This window comes from Panthera tigris, chromosome E1 (genome assembly GCF_018350195.1).
Source record: "Panthera tigris isolate Pti1 chromosome E1, P.tigris_Pti1_mat1.1, whole genome shotgun sequence".
NCBI classification, from domain to species: Eukaryota; Metazoa; Chordata; class Mammalia; order Carnivora; family Felidae; genus Panthera; species Panthera tigris.
Window position 1 is genome coordinate 20,486,315 of NC_056673.1, and position 21,993 is coordinate 20,508,307.

Genomic DNA, 21,993 nt, shown 5'->3' on the forward strand with positions numbered 1-21,993 from the left:
GTCACGGGCAAATTCAAGTTCATTTAATAATTTACTGACCATCTGTTTAGGGTGCACCTCACGAGATATCAAGAGATATATAAAATTAGTAGAACTCACTCCCTATGTTTAAAAGACTTATAATCCAGGTGGGGAGACAAGGCATGCATTGAATACATTGTGTAGATTCTGAGACAAAGTGAGGGGTCAGGACTTCCACTTCTGGTGGTGGAGGACCAAGCAATGCTACAACCTTTCTGATGAAGTCATTAGGAAAAGCGCTAGACAGATATGGGAAGGGGGGGAATCTTCTCAAATGCATCAGAGAGCTAATAAGATAACCAAGATGAGAGTAAGACTACAATGGAAAGCGGTGGGGCCGGACTTCAGGGCAGTTTTCATCTGGACAGCCACGAGACTACCACAGCTTCTGATGGCCTTGTGGGGCCAGGAGGCTGCAGGTTGGAACCCAAAGCCATAGACAAGGGACACTGGTCTGCAATCCTAAAGGGCTAACCCTGGGAGTCCAAGGTGAATGGAAAACAATTTGGTCCATTGCTGACCCACTCCAGATCCTGAAATTGGATTGGGGTGACCCTGGATTATCAGAATTTGTCTGATACAACTTTTAAACTTAAATGTTTAATTTTTCTGGATTCTTTTTCTTTGACCAAATTGACCATTTGTATCTTTTTTTTTTTTTTACATTCAATGTAATCACTACTATATTTGGATTTATTTCTACCATCTTAATTTATCCTGGCTTTTCTATGTTCTTTAGTCTCCTCTTTCCTATGTTTTATAGAACTGATTACTTACTTCTCATTCTGACCTCAACTCATTTCTATTCTTTTAATGACTACATGAGGGAATTTAATATGCATTTGTGTGTTATTAGGATTACAAACTAAATAATGTTTTTATTATTTTTCTGAATAACCGATGACTTTAAGCACTTGAATTCTAATCCCTTATCCTTCTAATTTATATACTTTATATATTGTGTCTAATTTATATATTGTGCTATTGGATTCTCATCTGTATTTGTTAAAGTTTATTTTTATTTGAGAGAGAAAGAGCAAGCAGGGGAGGGGCAGAAAAACAGAGGGGGAGAGAGAATTCCAAGCGAGTTCTGCGCTGTCAGCACAGAGCCCGATGTGGGGCTTGAACTCACAAACTCTGAGATCATGACCTGAGCCAAAATCAAGAGTCAGACGCTTAACCGACTGAGCCTCCTAGGCACCCCTATTCTAATCTGTATTTTTAATCCAATATTATTTTAGTTTATTTATGCACACCCACCTATTTACCAATTTCTTTGCTCTTCTTTTTGCATTTCAGACTTTCATTTTGTATACTCTTCCTCCGTCCGGATATGTATGTATATCCTTTAGAACATCGCTTAGTGTGCTTGTAACCCTCTCCTCTTTTTCAGAAAGATTCTTTATTGTGTCTTTGTTCTTGAAACGAATTCATTCTCTTTGTACAGAATTTTGGTTTACAGTTCTTTTCTTTTAGCCTGTTATTCTTTTAAGTGGATCTGCTTTTAAGGCATTTTCTTAGTCTTTGATGTTCTGGGATTTCACAATGTGCTTAGATGCAGATTTCTTGTAACTGTTCCAGCCTGGGATATACCAGACTTCCTGACTCCAAGAGAGTGTTATCTTTCATCACTGTAGAAGTTCTCAGCAATATACCTTCCAATATTGCTCTGCCCATCCTCTCCTTTCCATGAGTAACTGATTAGATGCACGTTAGACCTTTTCATTTTGTCTTCCATGTTTCTTAATAGTGTTTCTTTTTGCTTCATTTCTTGGTCTAAGTAGAATCCTGGATAATTTCTCCACTTCTTTCTTTCATTCCTCTATTCTCTCTTCAGCTTTGTCTAAACTGATGTTAAACCTATCCTTGAGTTGCTAATTTTAATTTCTATCAATTGCCTAGTTACTTACTTTTTCTCATATTTTTAGGCCTTTGATTTCTTGAAACATACTAAACATTCTTATATTGTTTCTGATAACTGCATTCTAAGAAGTTTTCGTGACTCCGACTCTTGCACCTGGTACTTTGTTCGTGTGTGTAGTAATTCTTTGTGGTGAACTCCTTATTTTCCTTAAAACTTTATCTGTGGAAATTCTTGAAGGTCTGGTTTGAAGGTGGTTTCTTGAAGGAAAAAAACTGTTTGCTTCTATCATATGCTTGGGGATCCCTGGCCATGACCCTTTCAAACTAAACTGTTGATTTAAACTTTTTAGGCCATCCAGGTAGTGTGAATTTGGATTGAAAACCTCATGAAAACTGGCTTACAATGATAAATTCTCCAGAAGTGTTCACTCCCGCTTCGGCTCAGGGCCATGGACCAATATAGGCAGTTTTCCTTTCAGATAATGAGGGATTATTTCTTGTTCACTTTATATGCATCCCTTTGAGGATGCAGTCCTTTGGAGACCTGCCCATGTGTGTGCACATGCACGTTTGTGTATAATCTCTTATTAGACACTCTACTTTGGGCAGGCCCTGGGCTTCACTTGAGGACCCAGCCTTGAACACCTATGCCCAAAGTTACCTACTTCAACAAATCCCCAAAGAGACAGCATCTTCTTTTTCCTTAACTTCTGCCTTCACTCAGTCTGTGGCCTGCATGTTCCTTACTTTCTTATTAGTTCATGGCTGCATTCAAGAAGTGGATTTTTATGTTTTACCTAACATTTTAGTTGTTTTCAGTTGGTTTTAGTAGGCGCTTTCTTCACTATGTTCCCAGCAAATGCATTAGTCATATATATTTTTAAGATCTTCCCATGGTTCTAGATGAAACTGATATCTAATTTTATTTTCTCATATTAACCTACTATGAAGGGAATATTAATCTCATAAAATGAGTTGGGTAGTGGTCTTTTTCCTATCCTCCAAAACAGTTTATATATAATAGGAATTATTGGCTTCTTGGCGGATTTATAAAATGTATCTGTAAAACCATCTGGGCTTCATGTTCTTGGCAAACCTGGGAGAAGGCAGACTTCTGATTAGTAATTCAGAGTCGTTAAGGTTACTAATTTATTCAGATTTTCCATGTCTTCTTGAGTTAATTTTGATAACATATTTTTCTAGAAAATTAATTTTTCAAGTTCACTGGCATAGAGTTGTGCACAATATTCTATGCCTTATAAAATCTCTGTATTATATGAATATACCTTTTTTTCCATTCATAATGTTGCTTTTTCTTTTTTATCAGTTTCATTAAAGGTTTGTCTATTTGACTAATTTTTTTTGACCTATTAATTTTAATTTTTGCTATTTAGAAGTCATTCTCTTCTGTCTTTGATTTTCTTTGGGATTCTTTTTCTGGTTTCTTGAGTGGAGAGGTGAACTTAACTCATTTACTTTCAATCTTGTTTTTTTAATAAAGATATAACAAGTGGATCACTTTAGCAGCATTCTACAGATTTTGATAAATTCTTTATCATGTAGGTCCATGTATTTTATAATTTCCATTGTGATTTCCTCATCAATATGTGAGTTATATAGGAGAGCATTTTTCCCTCAAGTTCCCAAGCACATTAAAAAAAAATAAAGGCTGCCCTTTATATAGATGGAGACTATATCTAAATGGTTATAACTTCCTTTGTGATCTAGTATGTGGTCAGTTCTTGGAAATGTTCTATGTATACTTGAAAGGGATACGTATTTCCTATTCCCTGGGTGCAGCGTTCTTTTGACCCATTAAAGTTTAAATTTGGTTTTCAACGCTTCTGCCTTCATACTTGTCCGCCTGAAATATCAGTTTCTGGTACAGCTGGTTTAAAATCTCCCACAAGGATTGTGAACTTGTCAACTTTCCTTTCAAAAATTTTTTCAGGTTCTTTTTTTGCTTTATGGAGTTTATGGATAATCACAGCTATATTGGTAGGTACCTAGCTCAAAATGACTCTATTGTCTTGGGTGTTTTTATTTATTGTTATTGATCTCTTTATCTGTATTACTACTTTTTGTCTTAAATTCTATGTTCTTTCACATTAATGTTGTTTTTAATCATTTTTTGGGGGGGGAAGGGCTTGATGCATTCTTGCTCACCTCTTTCTTTTTCATCTTTCTGCATACTGTTCTGCTTCGGTATCTCCTAGACAAGCATACACCTGGATTCTCCATCTGTCTAGTCTTCTTAGTCTATTTACATTTATGGTGAATACCGATTATTACATTTATTTTGTGTTTTCTAAAAGTAACGTTTTCCTTTGTTGCTTTCCCACCCACCTTCCTGCCTTCTATTGGGCTGAGAGGATGTCTTTATTCCTCTTCTTGTCCCTGTTCTCTCCCTCATTCCCACTCCTCCACGAACACCCAGACTGGGAAGCTATAGCACAGACTGCCAGGCTCGCTGACTACCTCCTACCCAGCATCTTTTGTTCTGAGGCAGAATCCTTACTTCTAGCTAGGTGAGCTGCTGACCAGAATAAAAATGCACTTCCCAGCTTCCCTGGAAACTTGGCATAGCAAACAAGATGGAAGGAGCATGCTGTGTGAGGCACCCAGGAAGTCTCTTAGGGCAGAGGCCCCAGTTGCCACCTGGGGCCAGGAGGATGGACGTCAAGTGCCAAGTGTGGCTGAGCAGAAAGACAGAAGGGAGCCAGCTCCCTAACCATCTTAAGGGTGCCATACCCATCCTGGAATACCTTCTTCTATACCTTATTTACAGGAGAGAGAAATAAATGTCTCTCTTGTTTGAGCCCCTCATTTGGGGATCTCTCTTTTATTAGCAGCTGAATGCAATTCCTGATACAGAAATTATAGATGGTTCTAGAATTTTAATTTTTATTTAGAAAGAGAGTGTGCATGCGATCAGGGGAGGGGCAGAGAGAAGGGGGAGAGAGAGAATCCTAAGTAGCCTCCACACCGGGCATGGAGCTCGATCTCACGACCCCGAGATCATGACCTGAACTGAAATCAAGAGTCAGACACTTAACCAACTGAGCCACCCAGGTGCCCCTGGAATTTTTGTTTTTTAAAAATGCACATTTAAATACCAATTTTAGAAAATAAAGGTGATTCTTTTCTAGTTAATGAAATACATCTAATGTATTTTATAAACTATAACATATTCTATAAGCATGTTTTATAAGATTCTGTATTCTCCATTTCTTGGGTCACACGCCTCCCTTCTAGGTTCACCATCCCTCTTGCAGGATGATGCAAGTTGGAGCTGACATGCACAGAGAAGCTAAGGGACAACAGGAACACTTCTAATGGTGTTCTGGTCTTCGGTCCTAGTATCCTCAGCCCTGCCTTTCTGGAGGTTTGATTCTACAAGTCAACAAATTGTGCTTATTTGTTGTCATGTGGGGCCGAAGAAACCTGACAAAATGGAATAGAATGTTACTGAACAGATGTGTTCTTGTGCATTTGCCTAATTTATCCACAGTGAAGGAACCAGAAACAGCATAGATTTAAATTCTTAGGAAGGAAGTTGTTTTTTTTTTAAAAGATAATAATGAAGAATAAAAAACACATGAAAAGCACCAGAACAGGGAAATTAAAAAAATAAATAAATAAAAATAATGAGCCCCAAAATGCTGCCTAATTTATCAAACTTATCAACAGGAGCAGTTTGGGCTAGAAATCTGCTCTTTAATGGGGGGAAATAAACAGACTTAACTTATCAAACAGTACTACACCTGAAAAGAATAAAAAGAAGAAACAATGGTCAGTAATACAACATTTTATTTCAACTTTTGTAACAGCTTAAGGACAATACTTAAATACTAACCTTCCTCTTGAAACTCTATCTGGTCATTTTGTATATGGACACGAGATACAGATGGCATATTACTGTTTTTTAAAAATCTTTATTTATTTTGGGAGAGAAAGAGCATGAGTGGGGTAGGGGCAGAGAGAGAGGAGACTGGCCTGAGCTGAAAGCAAGAGTAGGACGTTCAACTGATGGAGCCACCCAGGTGCCCCTGGCATATTACTGTTTAATTCAAGATTTATTTATTTTTTAAGCCAAGCCCTCTCTTCAGTACAGGGCTGAAGCTCATTTTGCTAAGCACACAATTTTAGTAATATACGTATAGTTTTTAAAGATCTCACTAAGAGTTTCCCCTTGTCAACAACCATAAAAAACTCAAATTTAACGAAAAGCATTTCATCTGGCATACAACTATTTCAGCCAGCCATGTTAAACGAAACAAAACAGGGATAAGAATTCAATTACAACATTCACTTTAAATATCTATATGGTTCAGTGCAATTTATCATAATTACCTAAAAAGCGAATCATACGTTCTCTATAACATATATCAAGAGGGAACCAATGACAGCAAATGGTGCTGACCACCATCAAAAGTGGCGATAAAATGGATACGTAGAAAAGAAAATAATTACCTTTGATGCAAGGTTGTCCACTAAAGCGATCATCGAATTCTTAAACAAGGTGGCAGCGGTCAGAGGTCGCTTGGTCACCTCTGTAATACTCAGTTTGCCTTCGGGCCACATATTCTTCAGCACGGGATTTGAACTGAGAAGCAGAAAGAGCAATGAGAATGTTACATTCAAATAAGCTGAATAGAAACTGCTAAGGAATCCTGCTGGGCTGCACCCTGGAGCCACAAGGGGACTGCAGACTGGAGCCACAGTGGAGTACAGACTGGAGCCACAGTGGAGTGCAGACTGGAGCCACAGTGGAGTGCAGACTGGAGCCACAGTGGAGTGTAGACTGGAGCCACAAGTGGACTGCACCCTGGAGCCACAAGTGGACTGCACCCTGGAGCCACGAGTGGACTGCAGACTGGAGCCACGAGTGGACTGCACCCTGGAGCCACGAGTGGACTGCAGACTGGAGCCATAGTGGACTGCAGACTGGAGCCACAAGTGGACTGCACCCTGGAGCCACAAGGGGACTGCAGACTGGAGCCACCGTGGAGTACAGACTGGAGCCACAGTGGAGTGCAGACTGGAGCCACAGTGGAGTGCAGACTGGAGCCACAGTGGAGTGTAGACTGGAGCCACAAGTGGACTGCACCCTGGAGCCACAAGTGGACTGCACCCTGGAGCCACGAGTGGACTGCAGACTGGAGCCACGAGTGGACTGCACCCTGGAGCCACGAGTGGACTGCAGACTGGAGCCATAGTGGACTGCAGACTGGAGCCACAAGTGGACTGCACCCTGGAGCCACAAGGGGACTGCAGACTGGAGCCACCGTGGAGTACAGACTGGAGCCACAGTGGAGTGCAGACTGGAGGCACAATGGAGTGTAGACTGGAGCCACGAGTGGACTGCACCCTGGAGCCACAAGTGGACTGCACCCTGGAGCCACGAGTGGACTGCAGACTGGAGCCACGAGTGGACTGCACCCTGGAGCCATGAGTGGACTGCAGACTGGAGCCATAGTGGACTGCAGACTGGAGCCACAAGTGGACTGCACCCTGGAGCCACAAGGGGACTGCAGACTGGAGCCACCGTGGAGTACAGACTGGAGCCACAGTGGAGTGCAGACTGGAGGCACAGTGGAGTGTAGACTGGAGCCACGAGTGGACTGCACCCTGGAGCCACAAGTGGACTGCACCCTGGAGCCACGAGTGGACTGCAGACTGGAGCCACGAGTGGACTGCACCCTGAAGGCACGAGTGGACTGCAGACTGGAGCCATAGTGGAGTGCAGACTGGAGCCACGAGTGGAGTGCAGACTGGAGCCACGAGTGGACTGCACCCTGGAGCCACGAGTGGACTGCAGACTGGAGCCATAGCGGACTGCAGACTGGAGCCACGAGTGGACTGCAGACTGGAGCCACGAGTGGACTGCACCCTGGAGCCACGAGTGGACTGCAGACTGGAGCCACGAGTGGACTGCAAACTGGAGCCATAGTGGACTGCAGACCGGAGCCACAAGTGGACTGCAGACCGGAGCCACGAGTGGACTGCAGACCGGAGCCACGAGTGGACTGCACCCTGGAGCCACAAGTAGACTGCAGACTGGAGCCACGAGTGGACTGCAGACTAGAGCCACGAGTGGAGTGCAGACTGGAGCCACGAGTGGAGTGCAGATTGGAGCCACGAGTGGACTGCAGACTGGAGCCACGAGTGGACTGCAGACTGGAGCCACGAGCGGACTGCAGACTGGAGCCATAGTGGACTGCAGACTGGAGCCACGAGTGGACTGCAGACTGGAGCCATGAGTGGACTGCACCCTGGAGCCATAGTGGAGTGCAGACTGGAGCCACAAGTGGACTGCAGACTGGAGCCACAAGTGGACTGCAGACTGGAGCCACGAGCAGACTGCAGACTGGAGCCATAGTGGACTGCAGACTGGAGCCACGAGTGGACTGCAGACTGGAGCCATGAGTGGACTGCACCCTGGAGCCACGAGTGGACTGCACCCTGGAGCCATAGTGGAGTGCAGACTGGAGCCACAAGTGGACTGCAGACTGGAGTCACAAAGCCTACCTGGAAAAAAGACTCCATCCAGAAAATTATGCTGAGAGAGCATAGTGGCAGATACCATATCACAGATGGAGAAGATGTGTCCATAACTATCCTACATTTAAAAAATTCTTGGGGCACCTGGGTGGCTCAGCTGGTTAAGTATCCAACTCTTGGTTTCAGCTCAGGCCATGATCTCATGGTTTGTGGGTTCAAGCCCTGTGTTGGGCTCTGCTGATAGTGCAGAGCCTGTTTGGGATTCGCTCTCTCCCTCTCTCTGCCCACCCCGCCCCTCTCTCCCTCCCTCTCCAAATAAATAAATAAACTTAAAAAAAAAAAAAACAAGATTCTTGGGGCACCTGGTTGGCTTAGTTGTGGAGCATGTGACTCTTGATCTCGGGGTTGTGAGGTCAAGCTCCAGGTTGGGTACAGAGATTACTTAAATAAATAAACTTAAAAAAATTCTTTAAACTTCTTTAAAGTGACATCTACATTATCATTACCTAGGACCCTCAAATGGTTAACATGGCTCTTACAATACATACATAAAATCAAAAGATTTGGGTGGTCCGCAGGAGGAGGACAAGCCACTAGTGACAAACGATGCTCAATGTGGCATGGCAGAAAACATGGGCACGAAAGGAGCTTTTGATCGGAAGAAACACTCACACAGAACAGATATCACGACAAAAAGCCAGCTCTTTCTAACAAGGCAGACAGGAATATAAAAGAACCATGTTTACATTGCCTTCCAGTAAATCCCTCACTGCAGCTGAATTTGCACACTCATCTATTGGCAGTTACAATATTTTATTGATGTGACACTAAGACTGTTGCCATCCAATTCCTATGGTGTACTTCAGGCCAGTTTAAATGCTAAAAATTATGTAAAAATCATCATTTAGCTCTGTGGAGATGTTTTTTTACAACATGCATGGTGGTCTCAACTCTGATTTGCTTCCTGTTTCATTTTGGGTGTCTTTGATTTTAAAGTAATTGGAACTCAAACTGTTGTTTCCTGGAAACTTCTTTCTTCCTGCCTTCCTTTCCTCCTTCCTCCCTCCCTTCTTCCTTCCTATTTGTGCACAGTTGTCACATGATGTTACATCGGCTGCAGGTGTACAAACGGTGACTCCGCATCTCTAAATGTCATGCAGCGCTCACGTCCAGTAGCTACCACCTGTCATCGTGCGATGCTATTTGTCAGAAATCTTTTTTTTTTTTTTTTAATTGGGGGCTGAGAAGAGAAAGGACTCGGCAAGGACATTCTCTGCTGTGTTTACTACTGCCATCGCTTTGCCCGCTGTTCTTTCCCTGGTGTAAAACTGAGAAAACTGAGGTGGTTCCCCAAATACCTAGTAAACTTCTGCACAGAGGTCTGAAATGACAGGTGGGAGATGCCAGAATAAGTGCCCAGAGAGCAGAGAGGAAAAAGGGAGAGCTGAAGACTGACCGGGCCTGTACAGAGCAGCACTCCCACCCCTCGCTGCTGCTAGTGGGGGGTGCTGACTACCACCGGAGCGGCGCTAAAATAACCCCATGATCTGTGTGTGGCTCAGGGTCCCCATTTCACCCCTCCCTGCTCCTGTCCCTAGTTTCCCGGTGAGCGCTGACCATCAAAATGACCGCATAAGGGCGTACCGTTTCTCCTGAAATCTTCCATTCTAGTCTTTAGCAGAGAGGATTTAAGGCAATGGTTTTCAACCCTTAGTTCAGAGGAGGCCTGGGTGTCTCCCTAACACTTAACAGAATTACCAGAAAGTAGAACATGTGTGCTTTGAAAATTCTGACGCAGCCCAAAGACTGGAGATCGCAGACTTCGAGTCCATGCGTTTCTGCCCCAAATTCCACCTTACTCACTGTTGGCCATAGAGATTATTCCCATATTACTTGGTAAATGGAGGGAGGAGAGAAGGTTGGAAATGAAGGAAATAAGATGTTTATTATGATTATTGTTAAATAGTTGAATTCACATATAATGAACCAAAAGCGATCCATACAATCATTCTAAAGAGAAAGAACTCTTCAGGCCGGTAAGTCATGAATGTAATAATAAAATAGTTTTCAAATGTCTAAAAGAACCCTTTTCTTAAAAGGGAACCTTATTTATCCAGAAACCCAGTAGGCTTAATAGATAAGACAGAAGTTACATGGCTTAGAAGTGAGGAAGTCAAGAGTGAAGTCTGTGCACCTGGCGTGCCACCTGCCGGCTCCCTTCCTCTCCATTTACACACACAAGCAGCTAAGCACTATGGATTCTACGGGTAATAGTTTTCACTTTCAGTTAATAAACTAGATTCTCACTGCTATTTGACTCTCCAAGCAGGTTTTCCAATAGGGGAGGACAGCCTGTCATACCAATGCAAATATTCCATGTCACGGTCGGATTTTTTCACTGGAAATAAACCCACACGCAGCTTTGTTTCTACATGAATCCTGTGAGCTTGGGATTACGTGAGCCCAACACTAGGAGGTGGAGCTCCTCTCACTGAGCTGGACCTGTGGGCCAGAAAAAATTCACGAAGGTAATGAAGGCTGGGGCGCCTGGATGGCTCAGTCAGTGGAGCGTCCGACTTCGGCTCAGGCCATGATCTCACGGTTCGTGAGTTCGAGCCCCACATCGGGCTCTGTGCTGACAGCTCAGAGCCTGGAGCCTGCTTCGGATTCTGTGTCTCCCTCTCTCTCTCTGCCCCTCCCCTGCCCATGCTCATGCTCATGCTCTGTCTCTGTGAAAAATAAACATAAAAAAACAAAAACAAAAAAACAACGAAGGCAATAAATGACACCTTCTGTAGCCTCTTGCTACATATCCTGGGTGCCTTCCCCTGGCAACACATGCTGATATTGCCACTGGCTGACTGAGGCCGTTTACTCCACGGAGCAACGCCAGACTCCATCACTTGTCCCTCAAAATGGGTGCATCTTACCTGAAAGTTCAAGCATTGGAACCCCTTTCTGAAAGTCCCTTTTCCCCATGACCAGCTTTTCCACGGACCCCTCTTGCATTCCCATCTCTGTAACCTTCTGGTGCTGACAGCTCCATCACTTGGTGGCTTCAACATCCATACAGACGTACCATTTAATAGGAAAACTTCTTGAAAGAACCGTTTAAACGCAACGTCTCTACATCTCATAGTCCGTATTCTCTGGAGCCCACCTCAACCAGACATTTGTTTTCACGACTCTACTGAGACCAGTGTTGTCAAGGGCCCACCTGACCTTCATGTCAGCAAATCCGATGGTTAATCTCGGCCCTCACAGCATTTCCTTTTTGACAGTATTTCACAGAGTTTATGATTTTTTTTGGGGGGGGTGCCTGGGAGGCTCAGTCGGTTGAGCATCTGGCTCCTGCTTTCACGTGAGGTCATCGCCTCATGGTTCATCGGATCGAACCCCGCGTCGAGATCTGCGTTGATGGTGTGGAGCCTGCTTGGGATTCTCTCTCTCTCTGCCCCTCCCCTGCTCTCTCTCTCAAAATAAATACATGCAGATTTTAGAAAATCACTTTGTTTTTGGCTTGGCCTCTGTGACACCAGGTTTCTGGTTTTCCTCCTACTGCACTGGCAGCCCTGTCTCCTTTGCTAGTTCCTTGTTTTTTGCTTGACTCCGAACGCTGGAGAGTCTCAGGGATTAGTCTTTTTGACCTCTTCTATTTATCTGTGCTCACTCTCATTAATCTCGTCTAGTCTTACAGCTTTACATACTGTCAACAGACTAGGGACCATGAATTTATAGCTCCAGTTCCTCCTTTACCCCGAGTTCCAGATGCGGACCTACAATTGCCTGCTTGACATTTCCAGCCCAGCGCCCAACATTATAACATGTCCAGGACAACACGCTGGGTCTCCCCCACCCAGCTGGCCCCTCCTCAAGCATCCCTCCCCCAGTGCTCAGGCACCGTCTCAGATTTCTGTTTTTCTCCCTCACACCACACATCCTATCCATCAGCGTATCTTGTTGGCCTCACTTTCGAAGTATCACCTGCTCTGACCACTTTTCATCACCTCTCTTACTACCATCTGGATTACTAGTCTATTTGGTCTCTTCATTTCTACTCTCTTGCCCTTTATAGTATGTGTTTTACACAGTAGCCCTAGTGAGTTCTTTAAAATATAAAATGCGCCCTACCATGAATTCCAATGGCTTCTCTTCATACTTCATCCTTACCTTGGCTCACAGACTCTTCTTGATCCACACCCTGCCAACCTCCTTAAATTCATTCTGTATTACTCTTCCCACCTCTCACTCTGCTTTTAGCAGCACTAGCCTGTTCTCAAGATACCCACGCTCACTCCCACCTTGGTGCCTTGGCACTGGCTGCTCTCTGCCTGGAATGCTCTCCTCCGCCACGTGTTCATGGCTTACTCCCTCACTTCATTCAGGTCTCTGCTCAAAAGTCACATCTTTTTTTTTTTTTTTAATGTTTATTTGAAAGAGAGAGGGAGAGAGAGAGAGAGAGAGAGAGAGAGAGAGAGCAAAAGAGCGAGCACACGAGTGGGGTAGGGGCAGAGAGAGAGAGGGAGAGAAAGAATCCCAAGTAGATTCTGTGTTGTCAGTGGAGAACCCAACACAGGGCCGAATCTCATGAACCGTGAGATCATGACCTGAACCAAAATCCAGAGATGGACACTTAACTGACTGAGCCACCCAGGTGTCCCAAAAGTCACCTCTTTTAAGAAGCCTTTTCTGGGGCGCCTGGGTGGCTCAGTCGGTTGAGCGTCCGACTTCAGCTCAGGTCGCGATCTCACGGTTTGTGGGTTCGAGCCCCGCGTCAGGCTCTGGGCTGATGGCTCAGAGCCTGGAGCCTGCTTCCGATTCTGTGTCTCCCTCTGTCTCTGCCCCTCCCCCATTCATGCTCTGTCTCTCTCTGTCTCAAAAATAAATAAACATTAAAAAAAAAAAAAAAGAAGCCTTTTCTGACCACCCTTCTCAATAATGCCTCCCTTGACCCTCCTTGTCTATAACCTTCAATCTCCTACCTACTTTATTTGTCTTCACGGCAACTTGTCACTACCAGAAAGTTACTTATTTTGTTGCATAAGTGGTCACCTCCACTGGAGTAGAAGGTTCATGAGGGCGGGGCAATAGCCTAAATTTTTTCACAGCTGGATTTCAGGGCATAGAAGAATGTATGGCTCATAGGTGTGCAACACATTTTTGATGATCTCCCAACGGACTATGCAGATTTAGTATATAAGTGACTACACGTATCTCTAGTCCCAAAGAAGAAACTGGCTAAGAATGTCTTCTTTATGGGCCTCTTTCCAAAGCATTCCTACTGGGTTTGAACTTACTATCCTTTGCCTGGTTTTACTTAACCACATCTTTTCCACATTTTCTTGGATTGTGAAAAGGTTCTGTCCACTCAGATTCTGTCAACACTGACACCAGATGTTAAAAGTGGTCTCTTAGTTGGAGGCAAAGGCATTACCATGGGAATCTGCCACTGGCCTACTTTGGGGACACTGGTAGGGGTGCCAGAAGGATGGTAGTAGTGAACAGAAAAACTGAGGCAGATCAGGGAAATCAAGGAAAATGATATCAGCAGCAGGGCCCTGCCCTAAATTTATAGATTCCATAATCACCAAGTAATATATTATTTCATTCATATGATCAAATAGAACTAGAAAATTTGCCAGAAGCTCTTAAAACTGTCACATAAAAGTAATCATGTGCATATGTATTATGCAATATATATGTCAGAGAGCTTGATGGAAAGATAGTTAATAAAATTTCAATCCTACCTGTTATACATGAGGCGCTTGAAATCTTGAAACAAAGTGTCTTTATTTTTGTCAATAAATCCAACGACTGAATAGCTAATAGAGGGGGAAAAAACCACAGAAAACATGCATTATTCACTAAGCAAGAGCCACATTTAAGCTTTTCTACAAATCTACAGGCCTTTCCAGTGTTAATGATGCAAACAATCATCTGTGGAGCTGATACTGTCCATTTTGTTCTGTGTTTAAAAATTCCAAATTTACCTACTAAGTAGAGGGCATATTGTTTTTATTCCTCAAAAGGAGAGCAAACATCAATCATTATGATTAAGACTGCCATTTTCTACTGGTTTACTGCTTACCTCAAGAAGGGGACTCTCAAAAAGATAGCTGTGTTTGTGTTTATCATCCAGCACTCCTAAGATCAAAGCAAAACAGCAACAGACAGGAACTACTAGTCTCTTCGTAGGGAGGTCAAGTGACTTGCCTAAGGTTCTCTCAGTGTATTCAGGGTGGGATAAAAGAATCCAAGGAGAACTGCAAAGGACGGTAAGATTTAGATAAGCAGAGGGGAAAGAGGAAGGGAGATCACACAGGGAAGCAGATCAAATGAAGGGGGAGGAGCAGGCACATGCATGGAGTGCTTGAGAGAACACCAGGAGGGACAGTGTCAGGTGCTGAGCGCCCACATAAACTTGAGTTGGTGATGAAGGAGGGATCGGAGCTGCTCTGTTACAGGGGCAGGTGTGGACTCCAGGGGCAGCAAGGGTGGTGCTGGGGGCAGGAAAGTAATGGAGGACTCAGGGTGACAAGGACAGAGGCTCAGGGGTGAGGCAAATAGGAACTCCAGATGCACCTGCTCCCAACGGCTCTACCTTGTTGCCTGTCCTTAACAATCAGATCAGTGGAGATAATTCTCAGATGTCTAACCCAGACCCCTCGCTGATGTTCTCACCTCACATATTTGATTCTCTAAGAAGATTCCTTCAGGCTGCACAGCCCACAGGAGCTTCGAGGTCACCAGGTCCAAAACGACTTCCTTGCCTCCTGCATCCTAGATCTGTTTCCTAAGACCTTCAAGTCACTTTTGACTGAAACCTTGAAGCCACCTGACTCTTTACCTATTGTCTAACCTGTAACATTCAAACTTCATAGTCCTTATTTTGGCCTTGAAGTTCTCATTATGATTTGATCTCAATCTACTTTTCCAGACATTTCTACTTCTCTATGCTACAAAAAGGATACAGTCCACTTAAAAGGACCTAGTTACTATTTCCTGAATATTTCTAGCACCCTTCCCACTTCTCCCTTTAAAAATAATTCCTAGAATCTATGGACTAGCTACCATCAGCCTTCCTGGGTTTATCACACAGAAATACTACATCATGTGCTTATTCTAAATTCTGACAATACTGTTATTAGTCATGTGGTGATTATTTTAGACCATCTTTTATTGTCCTGATGTATGCATGTAAATGTGTGGATATATATGTGCATGCATATTTATGGGTATAAATAAACACACACACAACCATATATGTACATATGCATCTTACATGGGAAGCTCTTCGTGAGCCGAGACCACACCTTATAGTACACTGTGCACAAAGGAGATATCCACTAAGAATCTAGAAAGGGACTGAAGGGCTGAAAGAGAGAAGGGGAAGTCTGAGGCATTGGATATCCCTCAAAAGGGTCAGCTAGCATCCAGGACTAGGAGTCTGGAAACCTAGCTACAGTCTCAGCTATTCCAGAAACTTGCAGTGTGACCTTGGGTAAAAATTTACATAAGTAAAGACTTTACATAAGTCAAGACTTTACATAAGTCTTTTAATCTGTAAAACAAAGGGGACGGGCTAGCTGGTCTCTATGGCCTCTGACCAGCTCTGCTTTTATGCTTCTGAACTGTATGAAAGTGTCCTGTAAGTGAGGCCTGCATTTTCAGCGGGAGATGTCTGCACCACGCTGGATCCTCCCTCTTAGTATTCTGGAACCTGGGAACAGGACCAGAAAAAGTAGAATATGGTGCTATTCCAGCACTAATGGCTAGTTTGACAGATGGGGTGATAATCTTGAGCCATATTATTTTATGATTCAGTTTTAATTTAAATCAGGAACAGCTATTAAAATCCCTTCAAATGTCTTTTCGGCATTTGTAGAGATGATCATTTGCCTTTCTGTTGTTGTGAAATCTCTTCCTGTAATGAGTTTGATGAATAGAACTCCTAACGTATAAAAGAAGGACAAAGGAAAAGAGGAAACTTTAAACAATAATAAGATAAGAGGCAGTGTTCAGTGGACAAAGCATCCTAAGTGTAGTAGGCTGAAGAACTGCAACCCCCCCCCCCCACCGCACCCCAAAGACATCTTTGTCAAATTCCCTGGATTCTGTGAATGTGACCTTACACAACAAAAGGTGTGATGATGCTAAGGATCTTGAGAGGAGAAGTGTATCCCGTATTACCCAGGTGGGCCCTAAATGCCATCACAATTGTAGTTTTAAGATAGAGGCCGAGGGAGATTTAACACAGACACACTGAAGAGAAGGCAGCATTGTGACCACAGAGGCAGAGATTGGAGACATGTAGCCACAAGCTACGAGAAGCTGGCAGAGGCGAGGAACAATCCTCCCCCAGAACCCCCGGCATGTGGCCCTGTGGACACCTGGAGTTCGACTTCTGGCCTTCGGAATAAGAATGGATTTCTCTCTTGTTAACCCACTTGTTTGTTATAGTAGCCCCAGGGAACGCAAATGCTAAGGTGGTTATATTTTTAGTCATATTTTCTTATCAATGTCTACTTTTCTTACATTGTGACCAGAAAAATTGGCTTATGAGAATTTTACTTTTTCAATTAACACTTGAAAAGTAATATGGCAAAACTAATTTTCCTGTAGTTACCCAACTGCTTATAGTTCTTCACACACAGTGGTGGCTCTCGGCTCTGGAATGCCCTCCCTCCTCCCTCCTCCCTTCCTCTTTCCCCTAAGCCTCTCACTTTTAGGACTCAGCTTGGATAGCACTTCCTCCCCCAAAACCCCTCTATACTCCTTGCCCTGGGCTAATGACTTCTCTTCAATGTTTCCATAATGCCTTGCACATCTCTAGTTTGACCCTTCTCATTCTTCGTTAGAGTGACTTATTTATCTGCTACACCCACCACTGAACTGTTAGCTTCTCCAGAAAAAGACCCATCTTACCCATCTTTCTATATGTTCTTAACATTCTTCCACGATTTATTTATCCATCAGCTAATGTGAGTGGCATCTATGCCATAGTGGCCACACTATATGCATGGCCGCCATAGTGTGGGTTCAAGAAATGGTTGAAAAACAAGGAAGGAATGAAGCTATGCCCTTTTTTTTAAGTGAGGAGATGAAAATATACTGGCCTATGAAATGGTGGAAAAATGCAAATAAATAGGAAAACAGTTTTTATTTTTTCTGGTTATATTTTCTAAAATGAAGTTGCATGCCAGTCATCGCATTAGGTACCAAAGTAAGATACTCACACAACATCACCCGCGTAATGTCGAATTCGAAAGTCTCGATCAAACTCCAGGATTTTGTCTGAGGCGCAGAGCTAAGAAAATCAATAAGGAGATTATTTTGAAAACGGCTATTTTCACTTTCCTAAAAATATACTCCAATTTCATATAAGATGATGATAGTGTCACAAATCATGATACCATTATGAATGAGATAATGCCCCACCGCGTGAGGCTTATATGGCAAAACCTTCGAGCTTACACCGGAAATCCACACAGCTGGACTTCATTTCCCAGCCACCCTTGCAGCTGGATATGGCCAAGTGACCAGGTGCTGGACAATGGACGGTGAGTGGAAAGGAAGTGTGGTTATGTCAGGCCAAATCTGGTAAGAAGTGGGTGATCCTTTCTGCACTTCCTTTTCTCCTCCCATTAGCTGGATGCAGAGAAGGATAGTGGCAAGGGGAGGGAAGAGCTGGAAAATGGAAGAAGTCCAAGTCCCTGGGAGAGAAGTGCTAAAATCTTGGCTGCTGCCTGGGTGCGGCCCAGCCTATCCAGAGTCTCTTTCTCTTCCACACTCCACTCAAGGAGCACCACACTGAAGGCGTGCTGTCTGCTAAGTGCACATGTCTCAGTCAGTCCTCACAACTGATAAAGTAAGTTAAGTATTATGAGCTCTCTTTTACGTACTAAGGCCCAAGTCACATGGCTTGTAAGTGGTAGCTCTGATGATTCTTGGGACCAGATGTAATGTCTGTGCTCTCCACGTACACAACGGCCTGGCTAACCTGTCTTTTGCTAAGCTGGGACTCAATTCAGGTCCATCATTTCAAAGAAGATCAGCCTCCTGCAGCTCTTTCTCATGGAAGAGGAATACGTTCCGGACAGGCAGTTTTTATATAGCCTGGTGGTCTCCATTGCTTTCTGTAATTTTACTTGTTATAGTAACACCCAGACTTCTTTGTCTGCCCTGTGAAGGATCACTTGACATCCTACAGGTTCTAAAGCAGACATCCAAGAATCCATAAAGCACTGAGTGCACTTACGTACAAAAACTTAAGTTTCAGTATGGTGGCTTCTAAATTGATAACTGGACTAGTAAAGGAATAATTAGCTTATTAGTTAGACAAGTGAATAATTCCAGGAAATGAGAGTCAGATTTCCGAGGTTCAAATCTTGGTTCTGTTTTTAACTTAACTTTTTAAACTTAATACTTTATAAATTTTTAATTTCATTTCAACTTTAATAATTACTTCTATCAGAGAGTTGTTCTAAAGGTGAAATGAGATACAGAGAGCAACATAACATACATAACATACAGAGGGATCTCCAAAAAATTGAATTCCTCTTTCCTTCTGTCTCTCATTAACCATTTTACAAAACCCTTTTATTTATAAAACTCCTCATGGAAAAGGACCCAGGAGATGCCTACGCTGAGTATTCTCACCTTTGGATACTGCAAAGTCTCAACCGATCTGAACACAGAAGATTTTAGATTTTTCTTTACTTTCTGAAAAGAAGTTATGTTATCATTTAACTTTGTACGCTCACAATACTTTAAATAGTAATTTCATGGTTTATTGGATCATTTACCTGTCTCTCCATGATAACTTTAACGTCTAAAAAACAATTCAGCCCCATAAATAAATACAAGGCAGAAACTTATTTAACACGTCCATAACGCAAGATATCATGTAACCAATAGCAAATGATAACACCTGGCTTAGCATACAGCAGTATAGCATTATTTAAAGGAAAGGTTCATAGTGATGAAAATATCCTGACTGCTTGGTTATTTCATTTCTTTCCCTCATTAGGGCAATAATCCCAGAAATTAATTGGGACACTTTAAAGGTCCCAATATCTCAGGACTTGTCTGGGGGATGACAAATCCTGGAGGAAGGAGCTACCTGGTTTGAGAGTCAGAGAAACCTGGGTTTCCACATTTAAAGGAAAAAAAAAGGGGTGCCTGGGTGACTCAGTAGGTCAAGCCTCAGACTCTTGGTTTCAGCTCAGGTCATTATCTCACAGTACCTGAGTTCAAGCCCCACGTCAGGCTCTGTGCTGACAGCTGTGGAGTCTGCTTGAGATTCTCTCTCTCCCTCTCTCTGCCCCCCCCCCCCCCAATCTCTCTCTCTCTCTCAAAAAAAAAAAAAACAACTTTAAAAAAATAAAATAAAGGAAAAAAAAGAAAGAAAATTCCCATTTCTGCAGATAAATCACCATTTCACAATTTCTTATTAAATCGGTGGCAACTGCTTAAAAGTACTATGTACAGTTGCTACTTTAAGAATGAGATTATGTTTCAAAATATTTGGTGGACAAATTTAATTCAGGTGTATAAATGGCCAAGGTGAATCAAAATGAGGTCACTTCTCATATGAGACTCATAGTTAATTTATTTAAATGAAGTGGAGCCTTGCATGTTTTAGTTTTAAACTGAATATTCCCTAAGATCTATTTGGTATAATCGTGACCAATTCAATTCAATTTTACAAACACTGATTAGGTACCATCTGGTAGGCAGGATGTAGGTGAGTCTCCAAAACCTGGGCTGGGATTATAAAGGACGTGGGTAACCCAGCTCTCTAAGACAGGACATCTGCCCACGTAATAATACCATCTTTTAATGGATTGCTCTAAATAGTGTAGGTTGCTTCTAACTTGGCTCACTGCTCTGTCCCCAGCATCCAGGATTACGCCTGGAAACAGCAAGTCCTTGTATCAAATGTGGGAAATGTTCTGACCAGAACCCTCATGTCAAAGGTCAGACTGTAGTATCTGACAGCCGACTGACTTGTAGGAGGGATCCAAGTCAGTCCTCAGTAACAGACCAAGGAGAATCTTTTAGAAATAAACTGGCCTAACATAAATATCAGTCAGTAATCTATTTCTTGATGATTTGTGCTTTTATCCAGTTAACTGTGGATTCTTACTCTTCTGATTACACAGTTTCAAAGGGGACAAAGTCAGAAAATAGATTTATTTGTGCAAAAAAAGAAAAATGGCAGTGTGTCAAAGATTTACATGGAAATATGGAGGAGCAGAAATGTTTGCTCCTTTCTTTATGGAAGTGATGGTGCACGGAGCCTGTTTCTACTTTAGTCTATGGCTGCTAGACACGCCTGTATTGGTAGAGTGTCGGGGACCACCAGGATGACGGTCTGCCCCTCCCAGGACAAACATAGTATCTGCGAGGCACGGCACAAAGGTCTGATAACCACGACCGCCACCACCCCTTACAGAAATGTCATCTGTTTAGCGACATTTTTAGAATGTGAAAAATGGGGAGTTTAAAAGGATGCCCATTCGTTTAAGGGAACAAATTCCTTGTAACAACGAGAATTACAGCTAGAATTCCCCTCATTTCAAGAAAGTCACATAGCCTGAAGAACTATGGCAGAGGACACATACTACGTTTTATAACTGATGACAGTAAAAAGTCAAGGACAAAAGCTGTTTTTGGTGCCAGAATTATCCGACGCAGGAACAAAATTCTAGCACATGAACAAGGCCTCTGTACCTATTGGTTATAAATGACATCATGCTTTCTAAAATCATGTTCATTTTTCCTATTTCTAGCAAATTGAATAGTCTGGAGCTCCCTCTCCTGGATATTATGATTTTTATCAGTCTTGTCATCCCATAAACCAGACAGGCAGGATTTACTTACAGTAGTAAGTTGCTTCATGATTGCTTATGCTCTTTCTTGCTTAGTTGAGTGGACCTCTTTTAACCCAACATTTAAAACCATTTAATTGTGTCCAGCAATGGGGAAAATCCTACACATCAAAAGTAGAGGAAGTTCTCATGAAGCACACTACCTTTCGGCTGGAAAAATGACCATGTTTGCCCAATTTGCTGTTAAGTGCTTCGAGGAACATTTCATCGGTGACCTTGCCGACATTCATGCAGGCGTCATCTAGAATAGCAATGATCCCCTTGTGCTGCTGCTCCACAAGGTCCACGATGATCTGATTGTTGAAGTAATCAATCTGCAGGACACAGCACGGAAGTAATCAATCTGCAGGACACAGCACAGAAGCAGGTCCAGAGGGAACAGAGAGCGGGCCAGGCAAAACACCGATGCCTCCACTGGTTTCAGGAGTTTAGGTCAAGCTTCCTTGGTGTTACGTATGTGAGTAGCATTAACGAGGTCTGATGCTAAAATGAGCACATGTTCTACCACAGGTTTAGTTTTTAACTTCTTTGTTGACTCTGTCATGAACACTTTGTGTTACCTGAGTATAGCTCAAGGCAAAAAGGATAAAGTTGGTGATATTTCTCTCATCACTAACTTTTGTTTGAATCCTATACCTAACCCTACTCCTTCATACCCTTAATCTCCCAATCTGTGTGCCATTACCCACAAGAGCCACACTCCACTAAGGAC

At 43.0% G+C, this 21,993-nt stretch overlaps 1 protein-coding gene across 1 annotated transcript in view; it reads right to left on the minus strand.

Moving 5' to 3' along the window:
* MYO1D (myosin ID) overlaps positions 1-21,993 on the minus strand; it is a 354,052-nt gene that overhangs the window by 221,030 nt on the left and 111,029 nt on the right. Inside the window, exons 11-14 of the mRNA XM_042966688.1 lie at positions 21,425-21,595; positions 17,625-17,695; positions 14,136-14,210; positions 6,358-6,490 (exon numbers count right to left, since the gene is read on the minus strand). Coding sequence (XP_042822622.1) covers positions 6,358-6,490; positions 14,136-14,210; positions 17,625-17,695; positions 21,425-21,595 — 450 coding nt within the window. The remainder of the gene's footprint in view (positions 1-6,357; positions 6,491-14,135; positions 14,211-17,624; positions 17,696-21,424; positions 21,596-21,993) is intronic.